The sequence below is a fragment of the Pyxicephalus adspersus genome, chromosome 2 (assembly GCF_032062135.1).
Source record: "Pyxicephalus adspersus chromosome 2, UCB_Pads_2.0, whole genome shotgun sequence".
In the NCBI taxonomy this organism is placed as follows: Eukaryota; Metazoa; Chordata; class Amphibia; order Anura; family Pyxicephalidae; genus Pyxicephalus; species Pyxicephalus adspersus.
In genome coordinates this window covers 77,475,510-77,502,813 of record NC_092859.1, presented here as the reverse complement: position 1 = coordinate 77,502,813, position 27,304 = coordinate 77,475,510, and the positions used below count along the sequence as shown (strand labels likewise).

The 27,304-nt window shown below is 38.0% G+C and overlaps 1 protein-coding gene across 2 annotated transcripts in view; it reads left to right on the top strand.

Annotated features, from left to right (window-relative positions):
• The window catches only part of LOC140323789 (uncharacterized), a 135,704-nt gene that overhangs the window by 87,448 nt on the left and 20,952 nt on the right, over nt 1-27,304 (top strand). Inside the window, exons 11-14 of one of the 2 annotated variants that reach the window (XR_011919442.1) lie at nt 2,933-3,003; nt 6,227-6,369; nt 6,457-6,567; nt 14,640-14,654. Coding sequence is in view for 1 of the 2 variants with exons in the window: in XM_072401148.1 (XP_072257249.1) it covers nt 2,933-3,003; nt 6,457-6,567; nt 14,640-14,737 (280 nt within the window). In the remaining variant the exon portion in view is untranslated. Of the gene's footprint in view, nt 1-2,932; nt 3,004-6,226; nt 6,370-6,456; nt 6,568-14,639; nt 14,738-27,304 lie in introns of those variants that run through there. The other variant, XM_072401148.1, reaches the window with a different exon arrangement.

Below are 27,304 nucleotides of genomic sequence, written 5' to 3'. Positions count from 1 at the left end.
TCTGGGCAAACACCAGCTGCTAATGCCAAGGGTGTACTAACTTTTCCCACAGTTCATATTATATCTACTAATATTTTGTTAAATTAATTATTAAAAAAGGCAAATTCTCCTTGTGTGTGTTTATTGAAGTATGTATGTATGCACTGCTAGAATGGGGATCCAATGATTGCCTGTTTAAATATGCTGTAAAGCATGGCTGTCATGTTGAGCTACTTGCTTTAATATTCCAATTGGTCTTTTAATAAAACAATGAATATGAGACTCACCAAATATACTTTGTTGGAGAGTAAAACATTATTAACCTAAAAACGTCTCAACCAGATTTTTAAATAGATGCCCTAAGAATCACAGACCTGAAATAAGTATATATAAATTATAACATTTGGGCAAATTTGTCCAATGTCTCACTGCAGTACCCACATCTTGGAATATTCTGTCCTGCCTTGTCCAACACTTCCTACTCCCTCCTACCCCATACATTTCTCTTGGGATATCACTATATTGGGTAGGCTCACTGATTGGCCTGCATTTTAACATTTATGCTGATACCCACACCACTGCTGTTTATGTATTTTTTTAAATATTAGATTTGCTTCCCCAATGTGGATTGAAGTCAGAGATTTCATTCAAGTAGGGCAGAAATATGCTCTTGAGAACAGACATTTTGGCATTTGTTATAAAGAAGATTTCCTTGAGGTTTTTCCTCCTCTAGCTCTCTTGCCAACAATAAAACCCCAGTTTTACCATTGCTTTCAATATGAATAGAACATTAACCATTAGGAATCACCATCTTGCCAGATTGCTTGTATAACTGCAGCTCTCTGTCGTGAGAAATTGTGGAGGGGAAGCTTCTATTTTACTGCATGGGAAAGGTCCACAAGAGCTGGGGATTTCCACTTTTCCATTAGCTATCATATCATAACACTATTTTGCTCTATATATCATATTTGTACACAATTGTTCCCACAGTTCTTAATACCTTATACCAGTCTTGTTTTTCTGTTACTGTTCTTAGTGATTTTTATTGCAGCAGCCGTTTTATTTTATGATCATTATGGCTATCTTCCCATTTCTGAACAAACGGCAGGAAGTTCAAGCAATCTTAATGGTCTATTTTTTGTAATATAGGTACTCTATTTCCTTCTAACGCTGCTATATTAGTAGTTGTTATCTAGAATATCACATTCATATTGGTTGATGGAAACTCCCTGTTTTCTTGTCTTTATAAATAATGCAGTGAAAGTATATTGTTGATCACTTGGTTGACTGGTATCACACTGCTAATGTTGGGAAAATACAAATAAGTTGGAAAGGGTTGGACATTTCTAGCTCCATGTTAATTGCTTGTATGTGATGGTGAATATAATTTTGCACTAGGTGTTCTAGCTAATGTGAATTTTGCCAGTTATGCAGTGAGCATAGTGGATCCAAGCCTCAATTGGATGACAGCACTGTGTTTTCTATTCATTAATAGCAAAAGGGTAATATTTTTTTTAGCTGGACAACATGGTCAAACAATATTTTATAATCTAGTAAAGGTCTCATAAAGGCTAATAAAGTTTAAATGTTGACCATTTACTATTCTGGTTTAGTGTAGCATCCGATTTATTGCCTTGGGCAATATTTTACCCTTGTCTACCTTTTTATATATTACCTACGGAGTGTAGATTTAAGTCAATGATCAACTATAAAAGTTAGACATGAAACCTAGAAATACCACCACAACTAAATTCACTTGTTCCTTTATTGAACGGTAATTCAGTTTACAAGTTATTAGCCTTTTATAATAATAAATAATTTGAAAATGTAGTATCATGGCTGATTGTTGTATGGATTTGGCCACTTATTTTCTTTGCATGATTAGGAGATTAGTTAATGAATACAAAGTATACGTACACACTTGCAATGGTTCTCATCGATAATCGGCTCAGGGCCAATATCGGATGAAAATCTGTCATGTGTACACCGCCCCTCGTCCGAACGACCGTCCTGGCGGATCCACGGACAATGGATGACGAACGATCGTAATAGAAGTGAAGGGGGAGAGCACGCAGTAGGGTGCCGCTGATGCATTAGACCTGCAGCTGACCTTCTTCTGACCTACATTAAGGACCTGATCTAAAACCATGTGGTTGGGCACGCAGGAAAGGCCAACCACACAGTAGGAAATCACATTTGCACATGGCTGCAGCCTAAGCATCCTAAACAACAACCATGTGCCAAAAAGAGTCCTAACCTCTACCATTTACTTGAATAGGAGAGGTTGGGACAATGGTTAAGCCTGTGGCAGAAAGCTGTGGCTCACTGCAGATGTGTAATTGGCCCTTAATCTCCTTGCAAATTGCATCAATTTGCTCCAAGCTATAATTGCACTCCCTTTGACTTGTATGCAGGGAGAAGTAGTTCTGGTGTGAACAAAAAACATAAGTAAGTCACTAAAATAAATTTAGTGACTTACTGGCATGAAAATAATGAATCAAAAATGCAAATATTAATATTACAAACCCTACGGAAGATCTCTCTCTCTCTGTTTTGACAACTATAATAATCATTTAGCAATCTACAAGAAATTTGTCTGTCTATATAGCCACATAAAGCATTATTGTTTTCCGCTATAATTTTTTTTGCGCACCAATTTATTAATGGAATAAAAGACAGGTATATTTTCTGTGTCTCAAAAACCTTTGTTACATGTTTTCTTTGTAAACTTACATCTTACTTGATGCCTTCCACCAGGTAAAAAGGCTTCTATAAAAAAACAAAACTGAAGCTACTGTATATCCAAAAGGGGCCGTAATTGCCTATTGCATTCTGAATTGCTGTCCTCATAATGAACTCTGTAATGCAAAAGGATGTCTTTATGTAAAACAAAATACAAGTGAAAAAAGGCTTCCTTCATTGGTTATTGCATACTTTTTGTGCTCTCTTTTAGTCGACTTTTTGGCAAAATACTGCATCTTCAGCCAGGAGAAGTTGGCAGAGTATAAAAGGGCTTTTGAAGCGGTAAGTGTAAATTCAGTCTCCTTTTCTTTCCCCCTCCTTTCCCCTCCCCCTTCACTCCTCCTATGTCTGTAGACAGTTAAGCAGAAATAATAAGCACCGCTGCTTGTGGTACACGTCCCATGAATTACTCCAACATCAAATGTAACTTTAGAATGGAGGCACGCTTTATTCTTTTTGTAGAACTGTTCCCCAATCCATTCTTTATTTACATGTCGTGAGCCTGAGCGATGCACAGCCATTTAGAAGACATACAAAAAAGGAGAGGCCATTAAACAAATTAAAAGGAGTGGGGATGACTAATACAGTACTCTTGGAATCTGCAATTTGATTAGCCTGAATTTAATACACAATAGAAGCGACATGGCAGGAGTTTAGTCTCAACTGCTCTTTAATAACCTTCCACACATGAATTATACTGATGAATTTGCTGTTCTTGGTTGTGAAAAATGTCATTATATATATGAAATGCTTAATAGAAAGCAGATTTAAATATAGTATATTGATAGTGATTAGATTTGTTGTTGGATATTTGTAATACTAATTGCTGCTGAGAAGCAGGAAAATGGATTAGGATTATTCCAAATCATTTGCCAATAATTGGTGATATAATTCATGCAGAGTAGGTAATCAGTGTGATCCTTTAAAGAAAAGGGACAAAGCAGCTAATAGATTTTTTTTTTTTGAAGAGAACATTAATTAGGCTTCTATGAAGGTATTCATAATGAACTGCAATTTCCAGATGATAGGAATGCATTAAAATGTGTTGGCATGTAGAATATAAATGATTGCATACAAAAGATTGATGAAAAAGTTGAGCATATTCTGTTATGTTTAAAAAGGACCTAAATTGTGAAAGCTGTGCCTAGGCCCAGAAGAAAAAGGACTAGTCATCTATTGGTAGGGTCTTCTTCCCCTCCTCTGTCATTGTTTGTACCCATCTAATATGCAAGTTTGTCTTCTGCAACCCCTATTTATTGTACAGTGCTGTGTAATATGTTGTCTTGTACAATAAGGTTAATAATAAAATTACAAATATTGTCTGTAGGCTCGCTTCTACTGATTTCCTTCTGACTTGCCTTGCTCTGCACTGGGTCCCCATGTAGAAAGTGCTATGTTGGTAAATGCAAGGCTTTGCCATCTCATATTGCCACAGTCCCCCTATAGACTGTTGGTCTGATGAATGAGGAAGGAATAATCAAAAAGCAACATGAAAGGTAGAGTTAGCACAGATCTACTAGATGAATGAAGCAAGAAAATGTGAAATGATAAAAGGAATAAAAATGGGAAATCATGAAGGCATAATTTATTAAGACCGCTAAAAACACATGGTACTTGCAACAAATATTGGACAATTATGTACATTTTAGTCTCATCAATGTTTCAACTCGGGGATAGTGAGACTTGTACTTCCTATGCCAAACCATATACTTTCTATCTTGAAGATGGTAATGTCAATGGTCTCCACCTAACCCTTTTATGGATAGTAAAAGCTTGACGCTAAATGGAAAGCACTGGAACCCAATAGACAGGCCAGGGGTTGTTGCTTATACATATAGGTTGCTAAATTTGCTGAGCCCAAATTGCCTCAATACATATTATACACTCTTTTTATATTATATACACATGGGCTTTATATGGCGCCAAATATGTCACGTCAGCACCCTGCGAGCCAGTACATTGGGGAAGCTGTGCAATGCAGACTGATACTAGCTGATTGGAGAAGCCAGCAAGATGCTGCACAAAGCTTCCTAAAAACATCACAGCAGACTTCCTTAGTTTACTTCTCAAGAGCCCTCAGCCATGGTGCTACCAGAGGGCTTGATCCCAGGAGCAGTCATGCAAATGTTAAAATGACTTGGTGGATAGATGTCAGTTTGTAGTTTGGAGTGGGTATTACTAGGCAGGCTTCACTTGCAAGCAGGCCATCCTAGGTAAGGCCCACATGAGATGCTGAGCCTCCGAAATTTATAAAAGAAATATGTATGTCAGAAAAAATTGTCCTGGGGAGGATGCTGGATGTCTGTTAACCAAGAAATGAAGTGGCCATATCTGATTTAACATGTAATGGGTACTTTATGAATAGTGAATATAGACCATCATGGGATAACTTGGGTGATCCAGCACAGCTAGAATGAATCTAGTCTAGGATTGAAAACATGCCAACTAACAGCCAATGGTTTTTAATAAATCCACTCTAGGAGTTTTTTACAACATAAAAAAAATCCTTTGCAAGGCTGGAATGCAGCTTTAAAGTGGAACTAAACCCAAGAGATATTCACCTGTCACTGTTCCAATGTAGGCGCCACCATTTACTTCCTTCTCCTCCTGCATTCAAGTCTTTGCCCGTCTTGATTGGCTGGACTGGGATGATGTAGCTTTCTTGCAGGCGCACGGGAGTTTGTTCAGTTCCGGCACTTGCAGCAAATTTTGATAGCTGGAATGGTGATCAGGCAGGTAAGAATACTTATGCAGAATGACCTGTCGCATTCTGCAATAAAGCCCTGCCTGATTTCAAGTTCCTCTTTAATGCATTCATTGCATTGGGTCCAGCCAAACACACAGTTACACTGTAACCTCAACCTTCTTTTTTGGAAACAATGTCAAATGCCATTTTCCTTTCATGATACAAAAAACATGATTTAGATCCAAAAATGGGTATTTAGAGTTTATATTACTTTATATTTCTGCTAGCAGCTGGTTTTATGAGCACATGTTGCATATATTGCTATTCAGACTACAGTAATTCCAAACCTTGTGATACGTCCATTCTCTGACTTTGCTTTTTATCCAGTTTATTCATGGTGTAGCTGTAGGCTCACTGACAGAAAACAATAAGATTAGCTTTCTATTTGTAATAGCGGTCTGCATGGTGTTTGTCACATTGAAGTTCCCCGTGAGCTGGTGCACCTGTGTTGACTGGAAAACAAATGTTTTTGAATGAGATAGGGTTACAAAAATGAGCAGCCTGGATTACTGGTTTAAGTATAATTTGCTCAGTTACATAAGACCTGACTGTAAAATTTGTATGCTCCCTCATGTAAGGAAATGGCATCTTTAGAATCATAGTCTATTCTACCAATATAAATTGATTTTTTCTGGTAATGCATTTTATTGATGTACTTGATTTATACATTGATATACAGTATATGCCATCCTGCTTATTAATTCTCTTTTACTTGTTGTGGATTTTTTGGCCCTGCATGGAAAATCCAACCATGGATAGTGCAAGTATGGAGAAAATATTGGATGAATCTTGGTGTCCATGCTCATTCTCCTGTATTTGCTAACAAAGAAGATACATACATTTTCTGCACTGTTATTTAGAGCTAGTTGGAATTTTAAAATATTACTGCTCATAAGATAAAGGTAATTTGTATAAGAATAAGAGATATTCGTCAAGTTATCAAAAACTTAGGAATATATTTACTTATGTGTGACCTATTTTTATTTGAGGTGGATACTGATGAAGATGGATACTTAGACTGCCTCCAGGTACTTATGGCTTTAAAAGAAATTGTTCCAGCAAACGCATTAAGTGATGCTGAAGAGCTGTATGTGTATCGGGTAAGAGAACATAATACAAAAGATACTACATAGCACCATTACAATTTAACTGTCTTTAATCTTGGCAAAATCATTATTTGTTTCATTTGTTTACCCATTATTTCATTTTTAATGGAAACCATGGAAATAATCAGGCTGAATATGCTGACCTATTGAAAGTGCTGGATGCTTGGTCGATATTCTGATCCTCTGTCCTTATCACATCATTTAATAACCCAGAACAAACATAAAGCAAATGAAGGCAGGTGTTTCCTTTAATTATTATACTACTTGTTAATCCTTGCATAGTCATTTTGTGGTTTCCAGAATCATGGAATTTGTTAGCATTGTAAAGGAAACACTTTTACCCTAATTGGTGTTGCGGAGAGGAGCCAAATGGGCCCTGTGTAGCCCTCTGGACACTGAAGTCACATGATTGTTTTTTCTCCACTGTGTGTGGATTCTGGTACACGGTCAGTGGCGGGAGTGTGCTGATGAGTCGCAATATTTGGCATCTGATCCTGATATATCCATGTAATCCATCAATGATTCCAGACGTATGTTTTATGTTTATGTATGGTCTTGTTAACCTCCCCAGCGGTAACCCCAATATCCAACATGGGCACACACAGTGATAAAACATATTTTTGAAGTAGAGTGATGACTTGGTCTGAAAGGGGAAACAGCATTTACAAGAAAATATATATTTAAAAATTGAATTTGCTAAAGCACTGTGTATAATAAACTTTTTTTTCATAAAATGCTGCTTTCAATTTCAGTGCTGCTGACTTTCTACACAGCTTCCTCACAGCCACTTCCTATCTACATGCACTTGTGCCATTGCTAGCTGCATGTCATTGATCGGGACTGACTTCCTGATAATAACAATGTTACTTGTGCAATGTGTGTTGGTATGGCCACATTTAGTTGCAATCAGGACTACATGTGATCTTCTGTGCAAAATGGCAGGTATGTACCTGTTTGCTTATAGCATATTTTAATGAGCATAAAGTGGCAATATTGGTCACATAGACACAGCTGGTCTCATGTATGGCCACTAACCTGCACTATGCAACATCCATGAAGAGATGTATGTAAAGTACATGTATTTGAACACATTTTTTTATTGAACAGTGACATTTTGCACAGTTATGTAGGGACTGTTTAGAAAATGATCACTTAGATGCAGTTGGTCAGCTTGAACATGTATTACAATATATGCCAATGAAGAACCTCTGTTCTTATGCATACGTTAGAAACATAATAGCATTCAGGGGGTAATTCAAAGTTTTTAGTTCCTAACATGTGCTCACCTCTTTATCAGCACATGATGTAAATAAACATGAAGCACATGCATCCTTGCATTTCCTTTATTTAGAACTGCTTTATGTCTTCTGTTTTTTATTGCTTAGTAATGCTATATATAGGCATCAAATCTGTTTTCAACCTAAATGGCAGTGAATACATTTGTGGCTTTAAAAATAAACCTCAACAAACAAATAATGTATTTTCAGCAATAATAATTCCTTTAATTTGCCAGCTATATACAGAACTATTTTCTTGGCATGTATAGATTACTTTTGTTGACCAGTTGTACATTCATTAGTTCCACATTAGTTATCACATTGCCAAGCATTTGTGTCCACGTACCCTCCTCCGTAGGTACACACTGGCTAGGTGCCAAGAGCACCCAGTGATTGTTATAATAGGCATGTAAAGCAATCTCTCTGGTATCCTAATTCTTCATTGTCCTTTGATGGCAAAGCCTGAATGCTATTCAGACATCAAACAGATATCATATTACCACAAGTTGGTTTAATTCAAGTTTGTTAAGATATAAGCTAAACCAGCTGGGAGGTAATCACACTATAGCATTGGACTGACTCGGTGTGGCGTGGGCCAGTGTTCATATTCCCATTCTAAAACATCAATTCAATACTGCCTGCCATTGTTACTTAATTTCATTGACTTTATCAGAGCCATTTTGTCCATCTGTCAACATTGTTGTGTTCCATGCCTCAATCAGACTAGAAGAGTATTACCTTATAGGCTTTGACCTTATTTCATAAATGTCCTTCCTGTAAAAAAATAATAATGAATCAGTAAAGTCTTTTATGGCTTCCATTATTGAATGTTTGCTTTGTCTGTGGTTTCTTTTCTTATGAAATGTTAAACCACAAAAGGTAGCCCAGCATTTTGTGCAGCTTGTACGTGTGCCTCCAGTAAACATCCCTTTTATTCATTGCTTCCATGTTTTGTTTAGTACATGAAAAAAACAAGTTAAACAAAGTTTTCAAAGAGAAGGGAGAGAAAGAGCGAGGTACCCGGGGTAGAATACACATATCTGTCTGCATAGAAATCACCTGAGAATAATGGAGTTTTTTAAGGAACACTTTTTTGTCATGAAAACCTGAAGAGGGAAAATGCGAGTTCTGTGGGTTTGTTCTCAATACTTGAAACACAAAGGCAATTGGTTGGAAGAAAAGAGTTTTATTTGCGAAACAAAGCTTTGTAGGTCACAACCATAGGGTTTTCCATAGAATGGATCCATTCAGAGCAAGGAATATGAAAGGACCTATAATTAAACTTAACATAATACTCTCTCTATTAGTATTTTAAAGTACCTTGAACAAAGTTGACGTGAAAGTTCCTACTAGACTTTCATGCAAGAAGAAATTTGATTGTAATGAAAGCTGGGATGGCAGGGAAAGTGAGGAGGTGGGAGATTAACGTACGTTCTTTAGTTTTTTTCAGCTTAATTCTGACAGTAGGAAAAGCAAATATAAAGGACTCAAGTGGTACCAACCCCTTCATCTCTGAAGGATTTGAAAACATTGGCCATATTCTGTTATTAGCTGCTTGTTTCAACTTGTCATTTGTCATCAATGTCAAAGTACAACTGAAACACTGATGACATTAAAGAATATATATATGTTTTTACATGGTTTTGTATTTTGTACAGATTTTATTAATTCCTAAAATATTTTAAAGCTGGACCTTCCTACACTGCTTTGTTGTATTAATCACTTATTTGCATTTAACAGAGTAAACTCTAATATACAAACAACCCCAAGCAATAGCAGGTCTGCAGTCACAAATGATTCTATTCTGTTGATTGAAGTATTTCAGAATTGGTTCCAGTACTCATCCAGTAAATGTGTATTTTATCCAAAAGAGGTGTTACAAATATATGCACATAAATTTCAATATAAGTGATGTTTTTCCAATTCCAATGAAGACATTCAAAAGATACCAAATATGAAATAGATAAAACATAATGTGATGGATAATTACTTCTTATAACAGTCATTTGTCTAAGGTTTTATGTTTTTGGCTTATTTAGTAAAAGTGTAGTAAACTGGCTTGAAGATAGATTGGGATGGATTTACTAAAGGCGTAGAGCATGTTCACTTTGTAAAGTTAATTTTCATTTTCTTAGTGAATTAGGTAAAGCTAAGTGGAAATTCCATGCAAGTAATATTGAGTCATAAACAAAATAATTAAAATGAACAGAGGTAAATATCTACAGAGGCATAAAAATTCTGCTAGAAAACTTAAAAATGAAGGTCTTAATGTACCCTCCTGGTTCCTTGCCCAAATCACCAAATTTTAGTGAAAAATCGATCAAGAAATGCTGTAAAAAATACAATTTTTTTTACATTACCACTGTATGCCCCTAGCTGAGGGTAATAACCCTGCCCTTCTGAAAAGATTCCTCATTTATTAAAGCTCTCCAAGGCTGGAGAAGACACATTTTCATCAGTGAAGCTGGGTGATCTAGAAAACTTGGAATGGATTTCCTTAAATTCATTTGCTATTTGCTAGCAACCGTTTTGAATACTGTACCAGATCCATTGCAGGTTTTCTGGATCACCCAGCTACAATGATGAACATGTATCCACTTCAGCCTTGGAGAGCTTTATAAATCAGGACCATTGAGAGAAGTCACGTTTTCATTGGTTATAGTGGCTGTTCCTTGCTCCACCTGTCACAAGAATGTTCTCAGAAGGATGGGGACCCCACACACGGCGATGTGGAAAGTGGAGGTTGTTGCTTAAATACAATCAGTGTACAGGTGGTAGAGAAAATACAATTTTATGGGCCAAATCTGCTTGGACACTACAGCTATTTCTTGCCATCTCTAAATTCAGCTGGCAGAGGGACATTTAGACACCAGAACAATTGATTGAAGACCTAATTTCCCAGCATCCATGCATTACAATGTACATGAGGAGGTGAACAGTTGTAAAACCCTAGTCTGTTACAAGGAAACTAAAATAAATCAGAGGTCTTAGGGCTGTATGAAGAGGTGCACAGCTACTGCCAACTGCAATTCTGGCTTCTGAGTAAGAGAAGGGTGGAAGCCTGTCTGGCTTTTAGGGATTTTTTATAAAGGCAACTACTAGGTCTCATTCCATGATAAGACCAGAATGTATAATATGGGAATGGTTTAAAGAGATTTGGGTCTTCTGGGAGGTCTGGCACTGGTAGGGGCTATTAACAGTAGATGTAAACAAACTTGGACATGCCAGCTATTTTTATGTCAGTTAAAGGGTATGTCCAATGTTTTAGACAATATGGGGGAAGGATTGGAAACCCATCACGTTTTTACTGCTATACAAATAGCTGTTAGAAATTATTTCTCTTGGTTTTACCAAACAGGAAGTAAGGGGAAGTCAACAAATGAGCTGGGTTTAGCTTATACATTTCCAGACCAACAGCAGTTATGAGTAGGATAACTAGGGGGCAATCACTTGTGTCGACAAAAGGACAGAACACAGTGAGAAAGGAATGATCTCATCAGAATGCTGCTGCTTTATCACTGTCCAGTCACAGGCTGGAGGCAACAAGGTTTAACTGCAGCAGAGAAATGCCCTCCCCCTAGACTGCCTCTGCTGTTCAGGAGGGCTGAGTAAATTTTAGGATTAGGAAGACCTTCAAAAAAAACCTGCATATAAATATTGCGGAGGATTAGTATCAAATGGCAAACTTGAGGATGGCTTCAAAACCAGCGATTCTCCCTTCACAGGCACAAACAGGGAGTCTGGCTCTCTCACACAGACATATCCACTGCTGCTTAGCACAGAGTGTACTATATAGGTTCGAGGGCCTTGGCAAAACGTGGGTCCTAAAATTAGGAAAATGCCCTGTCCTAATTTTTACAGATTCAGAACTTTTAAATAACCAGCATGGAAACCTCATTCAACTAAAAGGGTATTTGAAAGTGTTTATGTGCTTCCATGTATTATCTTTCTCTATATTTCTTTCTAGCAGGAAAGGGATAAGTAACTAAAAACATAAAGTAGAAGCAAAAATTTAAATTATTTTCTTGGGTATTTTTCCTGCTAAGTTTACATTCATTAAGCATTTTCTGCCTGTCACACTTTTCCCAAACTTCAGTACTGATTTGTATTTCAATTTTTCATGCTGCATATCTGTTCTAGGTAAGTAAATTGGAATATTCAGAACAGTGTCAGCAATGGCAACCTTCATACGCCAGGTTTTCTTTGGGCGAAGATATAAGTAGATAGATGGTGTTAGGAAGTTAGAAGATGAAAGTTAGAAGTTTGGTTTCTGCAAAAAATGAATGTGTGCCATAGATGGAGACCTATTTAGGGAGATAAAAAGAAGCAAACAAAGTTCAGTAACCCAAAGCAATCAGAAGGTCTTTTTAATATCATTACACTGAAATCTGATTTTCTGACATAGCTTACTACACTTTGTATATTATCTCACTTTGTACTTAAATAATGAATAGGAAAAAGAAAAAAATATTTGAAGTCGAACTCCTGTTTTTATATAGTTATACCTAGTGTTAGAAACTTTGTTGCACACAAAATTTTTACGACCTAGTCTGAAAACTGTTTGTAGTAACTGAGAAAGAAAGAACGAAAGAACCAACTGTGACACAAATTTGTTTAATGTTATCTACGTCTAAAAAGTTGAAGAGGTTGCAATTATTATTTAAAGAACTTGTATAAACATTATAAAAAATACATACCCTCTACATCTTTGCAGATACATGCAATACATGCTTATTTTCCCATATGGATTATCTTTATAATTGCTGCAAAAACAGAAATATACCTGCTGGTCTGATAGAAATACAGTGAGCTCAAAATTGAATTTGTAGTCTGACAAAACAACCTCTGTTGGATTGAAATTCCAAGACATCAGTGTTAGCCCTGACTGAATATCCCTCTACATTGTATGCCCCTGCTCCTTTTCATAACATAAGGAGGGCAGTCTGTAGTCCAGTAGAAGAGACACACATATAGGCAATGACTTCACTGCTTCACCTACATGAAGTTTCTAGTACATTGGATTTCTGCCAAGATAAACAACTATTTTACTTGCAGCAACTTAAGAGACAAAATATGGTTATATTTTGTGTTAAGCACATATATGTAATACATGCATATATATATATAGTAATATGCACATATATTAAATACATTTAGGATAGTCTGTATGTTGTTTCTATTTTGCCATGACAAGTACTTTAGGAAAAGCCAGCACCCTAGCAAGCCTAGCAAATAATAGGAAATCATATTTTAGGGCCACCAGTACTAAAGCCCAATCGAGAACCCTCAATGTCACTTATAACCTTGTTTACCAAAACGGAGGAAAGGCTTCTCCTATGAGAAAAAGCCCCAACAACCCATTACTGATTTTTAGTACTAATGATTTAGATCATGCATGGAAGATCCAACTTATAAATGTATCTCTGGGCAGGCAGAGAATGATATAAGTAATGCAATGAATGAAGTCCCATGCTACACAAAAAGAACATCCAAAGAAGTTTTAAAAGGAAGCTCATGCTTCAAAGAAAACACATATAGTTGTATATGCTCAGAATCTGTAGTCCTATGCTAAAAAAAATTTAAATTAAATTTACATTAAATTAATGTTTAATGTTTTGTCACCCTTTGGATAACAAATTTGCATGTAAAAAAGTAGTGAACCATGTGAAAATGAAGCTCACAAGATATACAAATACAATACAACAAATGTAAAAAGTCATACCAGGTTTTAGGTAACTGGTCCTGTGTGGCTAACTAATTTGTCAAATACTGTTTACCAATGATGGACACTGGAGATATATCTGCACATGAAATATAGGCATCACATTCTGGAAACTAAGAATATAAAATATGTAAGAAACAACATAAATTATATCTGGATGCTAGACAGAGATGAATTAGGGCAAAAGGGGACTAGGCATATGTTTTCCCCATCCCTCCGAATGACATAAATAGGGTTTGAAAAAAAGCAAAGAGAAGCTGACCTATTTGTACTGTCTGTATTGGCATGGCTCACATCATCAGAAGCCAACTGTCCACAAATGCATCCTTCTTTTTCAAATTACATACAGGCGCACAGCTAGGACCAATTACACTACCTCCTGATTTACTACAGGAGCATGAAGGCTTTATTAGGGCCCCCTGGGCATCCCCTGGGCCCTAGGCTTCTGTCTAGGTTATTTGTGATTGATCCAGCTCTGAGCTAGGGTACTCATACGTTCCTAGTCCCATGGGCTCTATGTAGCTACTTATACTCTTCATTTAACCCCATTCCCTCTCCCCCCCCCCTTCTTGTTTCTTATCTCTATAAAACTAGTGCCTATCAGCCTTTCAATATATATATATGTACTTGTAAGATACATTTTTTTACATTGATGTTGCAAACTTATCCTATGCCCTATCAAATTTTTTTTCGAATAAACCCTTATTTTATTTAATAGGAAGTTTGACCACGGTAATTTTAACAAAACTATTACTTTCATGTACAATTTTAAGGAAAAGCATTAATGTATGTTCACTGTAGTTTCCTTACAATTAGATAATAGAATGTCATGCAAAGCATATGTCGATGTCATAGAATATCATGTATTTATGAGTTATAATGGCTTATTACATATGTATATATGATTGACTCAGATGATTTAATTTGAACGCTTGTTTTGTTTACGATGCTAATGCAGCTTGTGTTTGCAACAATCAGAGCTCATTATCTCCCCTTCCAAGCTCAGCAGCAATCTGCTGTTGTTCAATCCTTCATCATCTCAACACTATCCATCTCTACTCTTCCAGATTCTGGAGATCGTGGACTATTATGTAACAGATGGCCTAACAGACCTACGACTCTTTGCTGTGATGGCTAGCTTGGCGCAGAAAATAGCAGCACTAGAGTGAGTATTGAAAGCCATGGACGCTCATGAATTTTAACTCATTGGTGACAAAGGAATAAAACAGGGTGCAAACTGCTTCATTACTAAAAAGTATATTTAAAAGACTTTGATGGCTCTCCAGCGCTGAGTGTCCTTTTTTCCTAAGAAAAGCTGTCCCTTAATGCAAGATTAATCAAACTGGGCTATTATGTGGATTTCATTTCTAATTGCACAGAGTAACAAAAGAATAACTTCCTCAAGCTACCCAAGAATTCCTAGAGACGTATTATCTTACATAGTACAAAAATGTTCACCAATTTTGAATTGATGAAAGCCATGTCAACCATATATTACATAGAATATAGCACATCCAACCTGGTACAGACAGATCAGTTAGTATTTGTTATATGTTATATCTATGCATTCTTAGCTTCCTTCCAAACAGCTAATTTGTATTGATAGCAACATTTTAGAGGACACATATTTATGTTTTCTGACTTGTGTGTTTAGGTCTTGTTTTCGCCTTCCATCCTATATATCAAATCATAAGTCTCTGCACTATGATACATATCCTTATATTACACCAATGAGCAGAGAGAGGTATTCTGCAGTCCAAATCAGGAGATCAACATATGGTAACAACACTGCTCCTCAATAGGTACAGTTTATAGAGTGAGTGTTGTCACTCTAGAAGAAAAATGTGTTATTGGCAGGATTATCACATAAAAATAGGGTTAAAATTACTCTCAGGATATGCTACTGCAAGGTTATATATCTTCTCTTTCTATCTCTCCACCCCTCCTCTTTTTTTTCAATGCCAATATTGTTGGAAGGTTTTTTTTTTGTCTGTATGATTTCCCATATTCCCCTTCCTTTTTTATGTACGTCATTTAATTTCTTTTTAAGTACTTTGTTTTATACAATTTTCTATTCCTTGTTTTATTTGACATGTTTGTAAATTCTATGTTGAAAACTAATAAAAACAGATGATACATAAAAATAAGGTTAAACAAGCCAGAAAAAAACACAAATGCAGCCATTATATCTAAAGTCTAGTGATAAACTGACATATATTACATTCCTATTCTGGATTATGATCTACACAGATGTTTCTTGCTGTGGTTGTAGTTTTAACTGAAGCATGACTGTGTTACTTGCTCCCTCATTTATTTCATTGATATATGCAAGGGATAAGGTTAGGGCTAGGGTAAAGTGAATTACCACTTTACTTTACTTTCACTCTACTGAACAGAAAATAATATTTGTTTTATTATATCCTGACATACATTTTAATGTGTCTGGCTAATGTTAGGAAACAGCTTTATATGCTAGCCACTAAGCCAATGTACACACGTCAAGGGATTCTCGGCCGATATGAGCCCCAGGACCACTCACTCATTCTCCCCTATCCCCACTCCATAGAACAGAGCGGGGCTGTATGTACAGTGCTCAATGATTCATATTTAGTCATATTTAGTTTAGAAATGATCATTCCAGGTGGAATGGGAACACAATAAAGAATTATGGAAGAGTTATCACTACTGGAGTATTATGGACATGCAAGAAGCCAGAATATTGCTTATCGCATTAGGCTTCATCTATAGCTATGAATTCATAAAACTCACATACCTAAGTAGAAAAGCAGATATAAACCTCACGTTTATATATGTCTACATTGCATATACTTATATGCTGATGCAATATGCCCAGCAGTCACTTAAACCCAAATGTGCTTTGGGAATATCTCAGTGGTTCTTTACTAACAGAGGAAATATGTTTATATACTGCATGTTTTAAAAATATTTCTCATTAACACCTTTGTATATCCCAATTAAACTTGCAAACACGTAAGAATTGTACTCAATATCTTATTTAGAAGTGAAAACCCCTTGGGCAGAGAATACAGACATCAGTTACTTTTAAGATGTGTGAAGTCAGGTCACCAGGGAACTCTGGTTCATGTTGGTCAATTGGGTCATCAGCACAATGTGGAAATTCTCTTTTCTTTCTGCTGTGTAGCTCAGCCCATCTGCTCATCTCTAACCATATGGTGTACAATAAGCTGAGACTGGAGAAATGCTGCTTTCATGTATCTGAATGTTACAGCATCTATTCAAATCTACTTAAGTAGCATTCCTTTGAAGTGATTGCACTTTGCATTTTCAAAGAGAGAACATTTATACCTTAAATGTAAATGTATTTATACCTTAAAAAATAAATGTAAGGGTTTTATAACTTTTTATCTCACTAAAACCCCAAACAACATTATTATTAAGATTTGATATTTATGTATTTTTAAATTACACATGTAAGGCATGCAAACATAACGATCATTTACTAGCAATAGGACCATTGTTATCAATTAAAATAAAAGATTATGGATTATGAATGGGTAAGCCCCTACTTAGTCTTGGGAGGCAAAAAGCACTGTTCTTGGTTGTCCCCAGAATCTTATGCTCAAGTTATGGGGTCTGAGAACTGGTGAGGAGTGAAAACATAACTCTGGGCAAAGCAAGGGTGTCCTGAGAGCATGAGAATGAGGGCAGGTAAAATAACTGCCAAGGTTATACATATATACAAGAGTGTTTTAACCAGACAAGGCATCTAAGTGGCTAGAGGTGAGAGAGTTCAAGATCAAGCAGAGGGCAAGTAAGGTAGCAAACCATCAAAGTCAAACATAAAGCAGTTGGCAATGGTGGGACTAATGGTGGCACTAACAAAGAATGTACCCAGTACATTCCTAGAGTGCAGAAAAGTTTTTTCCAGGTTTAAAGCGTTCCACTTGAAAGATTACCCACGTTCCATGAATGGGTGCATGGAAGGTACTTCATCGGGCCTGGTCAAACAAGATGTTTGAAGAACACCACAAAAAGTGAAAAAAAGAAGAAGATGGCGATGCCCTTTGAGGGAACAAGGACAGGTGAGTAAAGCTGCGTACACACTTGCAATTTTTGTCGTTGGAAAGGATCTTTCACGATCCTTTCCAACGACAAGGGCAAGCATGATGCATGAACGTTGCTGTACATACAGCACCGTTCATGCTCTATGGAGAGGGGAGGGGGGAGAGCGACGGAGCGGCACCCTGCTGCGCGCTCTCCCCTTCCCTTTCATTACGATCGGCTGTCGTCCATCATCCGTGGATCCGGCAGGTCGGTCGTCCCGACAATGGACGACACCGACTGTACACACGGAAGATTTTCGCCCGATAATTGGCCGATGCCGATTATCGGGCGATAAAAATCTGCCGTGTGTACGTAGCTTAACAGAGAGTTAAGTCTCGCTAATTCCTTTACCTATCCTGTAATATTAAAATAAAGGAAGCCTGCAAATGTGTGCATAAACAGTAATAAAATTAAATAAAAGATTGTGCTAGAAACATCAAAGAGTGATACTTTTGGTAACCTAACAAAATGAAAAGTAGTATACCTAGTTCTGCCACTGGACTGATAACAAAGCATGCTGCAATGATACCTGTAGCATAACTTTGTGATAAGATAAGAGTAGGTAGTGTGTGTCTGGCACGTGCTTCTGTCATCAGTAATATCTTGTTTGTAAAAGTGTTGTAGGTGTTCACTAATAAACATTCTGCTTTTATTCCTAAACCACGGCCCTTGTTTTCCGCTATAAAATCTGAACAGTCACCCAGACTGCAATACTAACACCTGCAGCTAAAAGCAGAACTGTGAATTAAAATCAATTTACTAATTCAATCACCATTTTTAAAAGAAACACCTTCATCTTCTTTTGTTGTACTAAGACATAGCACACACTGACTGATTTTCACTTCCTCTAGACCATAGGCTGTTCCAAGAAATTAAAATTAATAAATGAGATGAGATTTTGCTGACATCAGCCATGCAATAATATGCAAAATAAATCCTGTTAGATTTTTTTTTAAATTACCAGCATGTGATTCAATATTCTTTGTAAAGTTTATTTTTACTACATTTGCTTAGCTAACTGAATTATTCCTTTCAAAGTGATAATTAACCTTGGTAAGTAACATCTCCAAAATTTGCCTTTACCTGTCCCCAGAGACCACCAAACTTCTTGTAAACTCCTAGGTATTGCTCCTATTATCTCTTGTTTGGAATTCTGTAGTGGTCCACTAACCCAACGTTCTCATCTACAATCTAATATGAATGCTGCAACCAGACTCATTCATCCTTCCCACTGCTCCTCTTCAGCTGCATTTCTTTGTAGTTCTCTTCATTGGGTTCTTTTTCACCTGAGAATCAAATTCAAGCTCCTGTGCTTTGTCTTCAAACAGCCTCTGGCTGTTGTTCATAGTCAAATTATTTTATTTACAGTGGTCATACACTGGTCAACATTTTTATAGATTAGGTGTATGACTCCATAAAATAATACAATCTAACAAAGAATAATTAAAAATAAAGAAGCTCTTGATTCATACCTGTGGAAAATAACCATGACACATAGAATTCCCATTATTTGTTGGTCTACCATGTGTGGGGGGTGGAGGGTGTTTAAGTCCGAGGGGGAAAGTGCAAGCCAGGTTGTTCACATTCATTTATTCATTTTTTACATTTCTTTTATTTTACCACTGGTATACTGTGCTGCCTTTGTATACCTCTTGTGACACCAATGCAGGATTGGTGGTAGAAGCGAGGTATATTTGCCCAAGGCCCCTCTGACAGTAAATCAGACATGTTCACTGTGACTTGTGTGCATGGGGATAAATGTGAATACCAGACAACCCTTGCTTATATTACAACTCCCTATGGGTCAGTGCTTCATAAAGTTGGATTAGTCCCAGCACTAACGCATGAGGTTATTCTTGGAAGAGATTTTACAGATTTTTTGAAATTATGGGAGTCCAAGTTGGAACCAAAAAGAGGTGCACTGCAGATATTGACAGCCTCTGATATAGGCCCAGAACCATTAGAGGATTCCTAATTAGGGGAGGTAGTTGAGTTATCAGCAGATAACTTCCCTCCTTTTCCATTTTCAGATATGGCCGGAGACCTAGATGAGTCCACATTAGAGACTGAGAATGAAGAGGACAGAGTTAGTTTGAAAGTTAGCTGCAATCCTTCCTCAGCTCCACAGGTAGAGAACAGTGAGATCGAAAGTGATGAGCATCGCAGAAACGCCAGTAGAAGTAGACAGAAGCATAGGGAAGGTAGTAGAGAAAGAGAAAAGGCAATAAGGAGACGTATTGACAAGGACAGGATGTCAGCAGTCATGCCAATTGTTAAGGAACATATGGAATAGGCTCAAGGAGTAAAGAAAATGATTTATGGTAGGGGGAAATGGCCCAAGCAGCAAGAGAGTGAAAATAAGCAAGATGGTGATAAGTCTAAAGAAGAGAAAATTGCCAGCCTTGTTTCGGATGCAGCTTGTGAGAAACCAGAGGAATCCAAAGGTGATGTCCCGAGTACAGTGGTCTCAGGTGAAGAAGTGCATGCTGAAATAAGTGTCCCTGTCTCATGTGCAGTAAAGGCTATAGAAAGTATTGTCGTGTTAACAGAGATTGGAGTTGAAGAAAATATTCCTGTAGTGACTGACCAGGATACTTCCAGGCTGACTGAGGGGCAAGCAGATGCATAAATCCTCTAAAATGGAAGCTGCTGAATGTTTGCCTGTGTTGGCTAGGGAAAAGTTTCCTTTTATTGAAGTCCAAGCTTATGGATGGGATCCTGTTTCTGCTGAGACAAAAGAACAGCCTGAAGGACAGAACGAAGAAGCTGAGCCAATGGCGGCTGAGGAAGGAGATGTTGAATCTGATGATGAAGAGATAAAAGAGAAAGAGTTCAGTAAATTAAGCGAAGTAAAGATTGAAAAAGCTATCCCTGTTTCCCAAAAGGTGCGGGAAGAGTTTAATAAATTAAGCGAAGTAAAGATTGGAAAAGCTGTCCCTATTTGCCAAAAGGTGCGGGAAGAGTTTCGTAAATTAAACCAAGTAAGGAGGGAAGAAACCATCACTGTTGTTCCTGATGAACAGGATACTCAGAAGCAGGTTGGGGAAGGAGTTACTACCCCAGTGGAAGGGAAGGCTGGAAATGTGCATGGAAATAGGAAGCCCCCAAAACAGACAAAAGTTGAAAAGAAAAGTGTGAAGAAAACTTTCCAATGGGATCAGTGCAGGTATACTTGTCCCAGAAGCTCAAAACTTGATAGTCACATGCAGAGGCATATAAGAACTCGTTCTGGGGACAAGCTATATGAATGCTATGTTTGTCATGTTCGGTTCAAACAGGGTGGTCCCAGGAAAATGCACATTTTGCGAAAGCCAAGTAACAAGAGTATAGCTACTGCCTCAGGGGCTGTTGTTGGTGCTAAAGATGCGGTTATTCACAGAATAATTGGAGTGGTTGATAAGACCAAGACAGCAGTGTATGGCAGTGAGGAGGTGACCAAATCTGTTGTAAATGGAAGCATCAACACTGTACTTGGGAGCCGTGCGGTGTGCAAAATGAGCAGCGGTGGTGATACTGCTCTTACAAAGCCTGTTAGTGGTGTGTTTTGCCTAGAAAAGGAAAGACAGACAGCTGGTCGCTCAGAACAGAGAGGTTTTTCTGAAAAGTCCTGGGAGGCACACCTACTCAAAGTACAGTCAGTGATGGATGATTTGAGGAGAGCAGGGTTGACTGCGAACCCCAGGAAATTCAGCATTGGTCTAGAAGAAGCCAAGTACTTGGGTTACATTATTGGGAGAGGTGTAGTCAAGCCCCAAGTTGCCAAGCCATACAGAACTGGCCCCAGCCTGTAAATAAGAAACAAGTGAAGGCATTCCTGGGGATCACTGGCTATTACAGACGCTTCATACCCAATTTTGCAACTATAGCAGTTCCCTTAACTGATCTCACCAAGGGAAGCTATCAGGGATGATAAAATGGAACGATGAAGCAGAGGAGGCGTTTCAGACTCCAAAGCGGGCTCTTTGTTCCCAACCAGTATTGATGACCCCTGACTTTAAAAAAGAATTTGTGGTACAGAGAGATGCTTCTAACTCAGTAATAGGGGCAGTGTTGTCACAGAATATGATTGGAGAGGAGCATCCCGTGCTTTACTTGAGTCAGAAACTAAATAAGCATGAGAGGAACTACGCAGTGGTAGAGAAGGAGTGTTTGGCCATCAAGTGGGCTTTAGAATCACTCAAATATTACTTGTTGGGTCGGATGTTTCGGTTAGTCACTGATCATGCTCCTCTGAAGTGGATGAACCTGAGCCGAGAGAAAAATAGCAGAGTGACAAGATGGTTTCTGGCCTTGCAGGCTTACAATTTTACAGTGGAACACAGGCCAGGAAAATGGCTAGGAAATGCAGATGCGTTGTCACGGGTGCACTGTCTGTTAGTTTCAGTTGCTCAGTCCCACTTGCCTGAGCAGAGGGGGGGGGGATATGTGACACCAATGCAGAATTGGTAATAGAAGCAAGGTATATTTGCCCAGGATTCCTCTCTACGTGAAGTAGCAGGTGGAAAACTCACCTGCGAGGTAATTAATGAAGCAGCACTGAGGGTGGGGATATAACACAGAGCCAGGAGCTCAATCAAGAGCCAGCTTGGAGAGACACAGGCAGGGGTCTGTGCAGGCTCAGCGTAACTTGGAAAGACACAGACAGGGGTCTGTGCGGGCTCAGCTTGGCTTGGAGAGACACAGACAGGGGTCTGTGCCGGCTCAGCTTGGCTTTGAGAGACACAGACAGGGGTTTGTCTCAGTGCCGCTCTGTTTTGAGAGACTGTGAACTGTGTGGGAGAGCTCTGTTTGGAGGCGCAGACAGTCGGTCTGTGAGGAGCTCTCTGCCTGGGGACACAGAAAGTTGGTCTGGGTGAATGAACGGAAACCTGAGTAAAAGGTTGCTGAAAGCTTGGTTTTGAGCTGACAGGAAGAAGCCCTCCAGCTGATAGACAGGAACGTCGGATGTATAGTAAGTGCCAGACAGGCAAGGTTTTCGTTTGCTGTTTTGTTATTTTATATGCAACCTTCAATAAACCTGGCTGCAAGCCAGCTTAACACTTATACCTCAGTGTGTGATATGATTTGGATGAACCAGACAAGTGTCCTTTGACCCCAGCAAAGGCGATTCTGAGCTTAACCCCTCACACTCTGTACATCTCTGCCTGTTGTTAAGGAATACCACAGAAAGTGCTTCTAATGGCTGGTGGTTGTCAGAAATAAAGAAGCACTTGCCAACCATTATGCCTGTGTAATAATAATTGTCAAGACCTGTCCTGTATACTAGGTCTATCCAGGCAAATGGCTGATATTAGGGACCAGTGATCCTACGCTAATTGACCAATGTATGGGCAGCTTCCAGGCAGTCTAGTAGTGAATTCTATCACTTTGCATTAGAATTATGGTTAGTACGGTGACTCATTGGTTAGCAATTTGGCCTCTGCAAAGTCCTAGGTCCGAATCTCGGCCAGGACACAATCTGCATGGGGTTTGCAGGTTCTCCGTGTTTGCGTGGGTTTCCTCCCTCATTCCAAAAAACATGCAGGTTAATTGGCTTTCCCTAAAAATTGACCTTTAGATTGTATTAACCCCCCTAGCAGTGTTTCCGAGTCTGACTCGAGGTGGATTTTACATGCAAAAATCGGTATTCCCCAGTAAGACTCGGGGTACCTAAAAGCAGAATAAAAACCCACTTACCTTGTTCCGTTGCTGTCCTCCGGCAACCTGCTGGTCCCCGGAGGTCCTGGGGACACGGCTGCCTCCTTCGATCTCCAGCCGCGAAGTATAGAGTCATCCTACGGGGTTTCCCGGTGACTTTGGTGCATGCGTCAGTGTGGCTGGGACTTAGCGGCAGGAAATTTAAATAATTTTGTATTGGATTCAATACAAAATAACTGTATTGAGTCCAATACAAGGAATATTCATATAATAATAGACCTCCCGCTAACATATGACAAATGACTATGCTAGGGACATTAGCTTGTGAGCCCCTTTGTGGGACAGATAATGACTTGACTATGGACTTTATGCAGTGCTATGTAATATGTTGGTTCTATATAAATACTGTGTAATAATAATAACTAGGACCAGTATATATGTTTATCTCTAAATTCTCTAGTAAAAAAAACTTCTTCACTAGAAAAAGAATACTTTAGATCTGTATAGTTCCTTTGGGCAGCATCTCTATTTTGTTATTGTATCTTCATTTGACCATACCCTATACAAGTGTAACAGATAATACAATAGCAGAAATAGATATTTTTACTTTTTCGTAAAAATAAACGCAAAATAAAATCAACTTTGTCTTTACAGTTCTATCAAGGTGAAACACAGGGATGGTTCATAAGGATTGATACCACATAAAACCACATAAAAGAAACCATGAGATAAGATTAAGTCTGTTAATCCTTCCTTTTCCTTGTGTAGTACCGCTGCAAATATGACGGTCATAAAAGCTAATGTTTAATATGATCAATCAATCTCGGATAATTAGGAAATTGATAGAACACTATAAGACAGAGCAAGCATGAACCTAGGTAATGACTCATCATCCAGTGAGACTCTAGAAAGAAATCTTGGGTTCTGTATTAAATAGTAACATTATTATTAGTTTGGGAAGGACATACATTTTTTTTTACAAGTTTAACTTTGCACAACAGACACTATTTAGCATATAAACTTGAATGTTCTACATGCAGTGATTTATCATTCGCATATTTTCTAACAACAGAGGAGCTTAAAGTATCAAAATATAGCATAAGAAAGATTTCTTTCTGCCCACAGCAACAGATCAGCTTCCAGCTGTCAATCCTGCAATGTTGGTTTGAATGCAAAGGACATTGATTGGAAATGGAAACACAGATAGAAATGTTAAAATGTCTTCTGTTTATAAATCTTCTTTTTTCCTATCTGAATATTATGTGTCTCTGAATGACAAATTTTTGGCAGTTTAGCCATTGTGTTTAGCCATAGATTTAGGTTAGAATTTGCTTTGAAAAAACTAAAAACTCTCTATCTAACAGAGAAAATACAATTTTTTCAGTGTCATATTAAAGTTGACATTACAAAGGTGATGTTTTACACCTGAAGTGTTAGTTTTAACCAATTAATTAAATTGCAGATGCATCAAAACAAAATGTAGGTAAAATTCATTTTCTTTAAAAAGCAGCTACAGGTTGAATAAAAACACCAGACTCCTGCCACCACGCTGTAATGAAGCACTGGATCAGTGGTCTACTTGTACGGATCCCATACTCCTGTAGGAGTAGAGCTAGAATCCTTCAATCAGTAAGGACCATGAGCTTTGCTAATTGCAGAGCTATGGATCTGACGTATCATTAGACATCTGGATCAAAGTTGCTAGAATTTGCCTCAGTTCAGTTTACGTTGTTAGGGTAGTATACCATGGGCAGCTTTCCTGTTGGCTAGTGGTTGTTGGAAGCAGGTAAATAGTTTGATTTGGTTCTAACAAAACTGAACAGAATGTCACATGGCAGGACCCCAACAGGTCACCAACAGAGGGTGATTGGTTCTGATATTCCAAAGAAGTTTGGAATGGGTACAAAGCAAACTTCCAGCAAAAAGCCAGCCACACAGCTAAGAATAATTGACAGGGTAGTTGACAGGGTACTGCCATTTCAGTTTTGTAAACCCACTGGCAAAGGTATTTTTTTACTATGCATGTGTTTTGAGAGAAAAATCTGCCTGATGCAAAGGAATAAATCTGGTGTAGATCTTTGGAAAACTGCACTAGTAGGCTGCCTAAGAATGCAGTCTCAATGATTGTTTATTTACAAGAAAAAATGTTGCAAATACTTTGGCATTTTGATTTGCAATAGATGTTCTTTAAATGATAAAATGTGCAGTTTTATGAAAGCTCACTTATACTTTATACTTTCCTAACAGAATCGGATTTAATCATTGGTTTGCTTAATGAATGTCACTAGTGTCATGGTTTTGTTTGTTTTTGTACTCCAAAGTAGACCTATGACCAGGTATATAGTGCATGCATGCTAAGTTCGCTCAGTGGCTTACACTATTGACTTTGGCCAGGTTTGAATGTTGGCCAGGACACTATCTGCAAAGAGTTTGTATGTTCTATGTTCTCCCTGTATTTTTGTGGGTTGACTTCCCCTAAAAAAAAAAAATTCTTGGACTGTGTTAATAACATATACCTATGGTAGGGACATTAGATTGTTCCAGTCCTTCTGAGGGACAACTAGTGACATGGCTATGGACTCTGTGTCGCTGTGTAATATGTCAGCACTATTAAGTTAAGTTATTAAAAAGTAAGGTGTAAAAAGAACATTTGCAAGTAGGTATTACCTCTCACAGAAATACCACTATCTAACAACGCCCTTTTCTACTTCTCCCTTCTCAAAAGACCTTGCAATTTTTGTTCAAGCAATCTCCAGGGTCAGTATTTCTGTGGATTGTGATGCTGGCTCAGAGATGGGCAATCATGTAAATCTTGGTACCTGAAATCATTTCCACTTTCTGCAGCTTATACTTTATGAATCGCTACAAAGATTATTTGTCGCAGTCTAATCACAGGTGCAGTGGGGGTCTAAGGGAAGCCTTCCCTCTTGCCTTTTGTATGCAGAAGCAAAGTCACTTGGCTTGATCTTAAAGACTATTTTCTCACTTATAAAACTTGCAGCATTTTTTTTAAAGGATACTGTTGTTGTATGTTGTGTGATGCCTTGTATTAATGCAAACTTTTATTGAAGTGTCCACCTAAAATACAAAGCATTAACCTGAAGGATCTAATAAATATGTTTATGTTCTGAACTTGGTAGCTATGCCTTGTAGAACCTTATCAGTGAGAAATATTTATAGGTATACTTATCGCACATCTCTGGCCTTAAGGCTAGGTACACAGAGGACTCACCGCCGATAATCACCTGAGGGCTGAATCTGGCGTGTGTACAGTGCTCGTCGTTTGTCGTTTATGGATCCGTCCTGGCGAATCCACGAACGACAAAGGATCGTAATGGAAGCGGGGTGCAGTTCCATCGTTCTCCCCCCACTCTCCATAGAGCAGAACAGCGCTGTATATACAGAACTCTTTAATGCATTGTTTAGTCTTTTGTCATTGGAAAGGATTGTGAAAGATCATTTGCAATGACAATTATTGAACGTGTGTATGTAGCCTTAAAGGAGGGCTGTGGCACCTCATTCAGGTAACACCCCATAACCTCAAATCATGAACATGGAATACTTTATCATCAATGTCTTTAAGACTATACATATGATGGTGCTTCTCTAGCTTCTCCTCCTTCTGGGATTCAGTCATTAGGCTGTGCACTGTAAGCATGTCACTGGAGATTTCTTCCATGTGAGAAAGTGGAGCAGGCCACTATGGATAAGGAAATAAATAAAATGTTTTTAAAATTAATCTTTCCCTTCCTAATCTTGGACACATAGTGGTAGCTTCATAATTTTCTCCATTAGCTTTTTTAGACACTTTTCTTCTTGCCTTAAAATGAGCAACCTAAGCAGACTGAACATTGCTGTGTTTGATATAAAATGTGCTGCTGAGAGTACAACATAAACAACTTCAGTGTTTTTGCTGTAAACTTTGAGGATTCATTGCTTTACAATGTCTCTGACTACTTGGGTTAGTAAAGGTTTACTTTAAAGCTCCTTTACTTCTTGTTGTATCGAT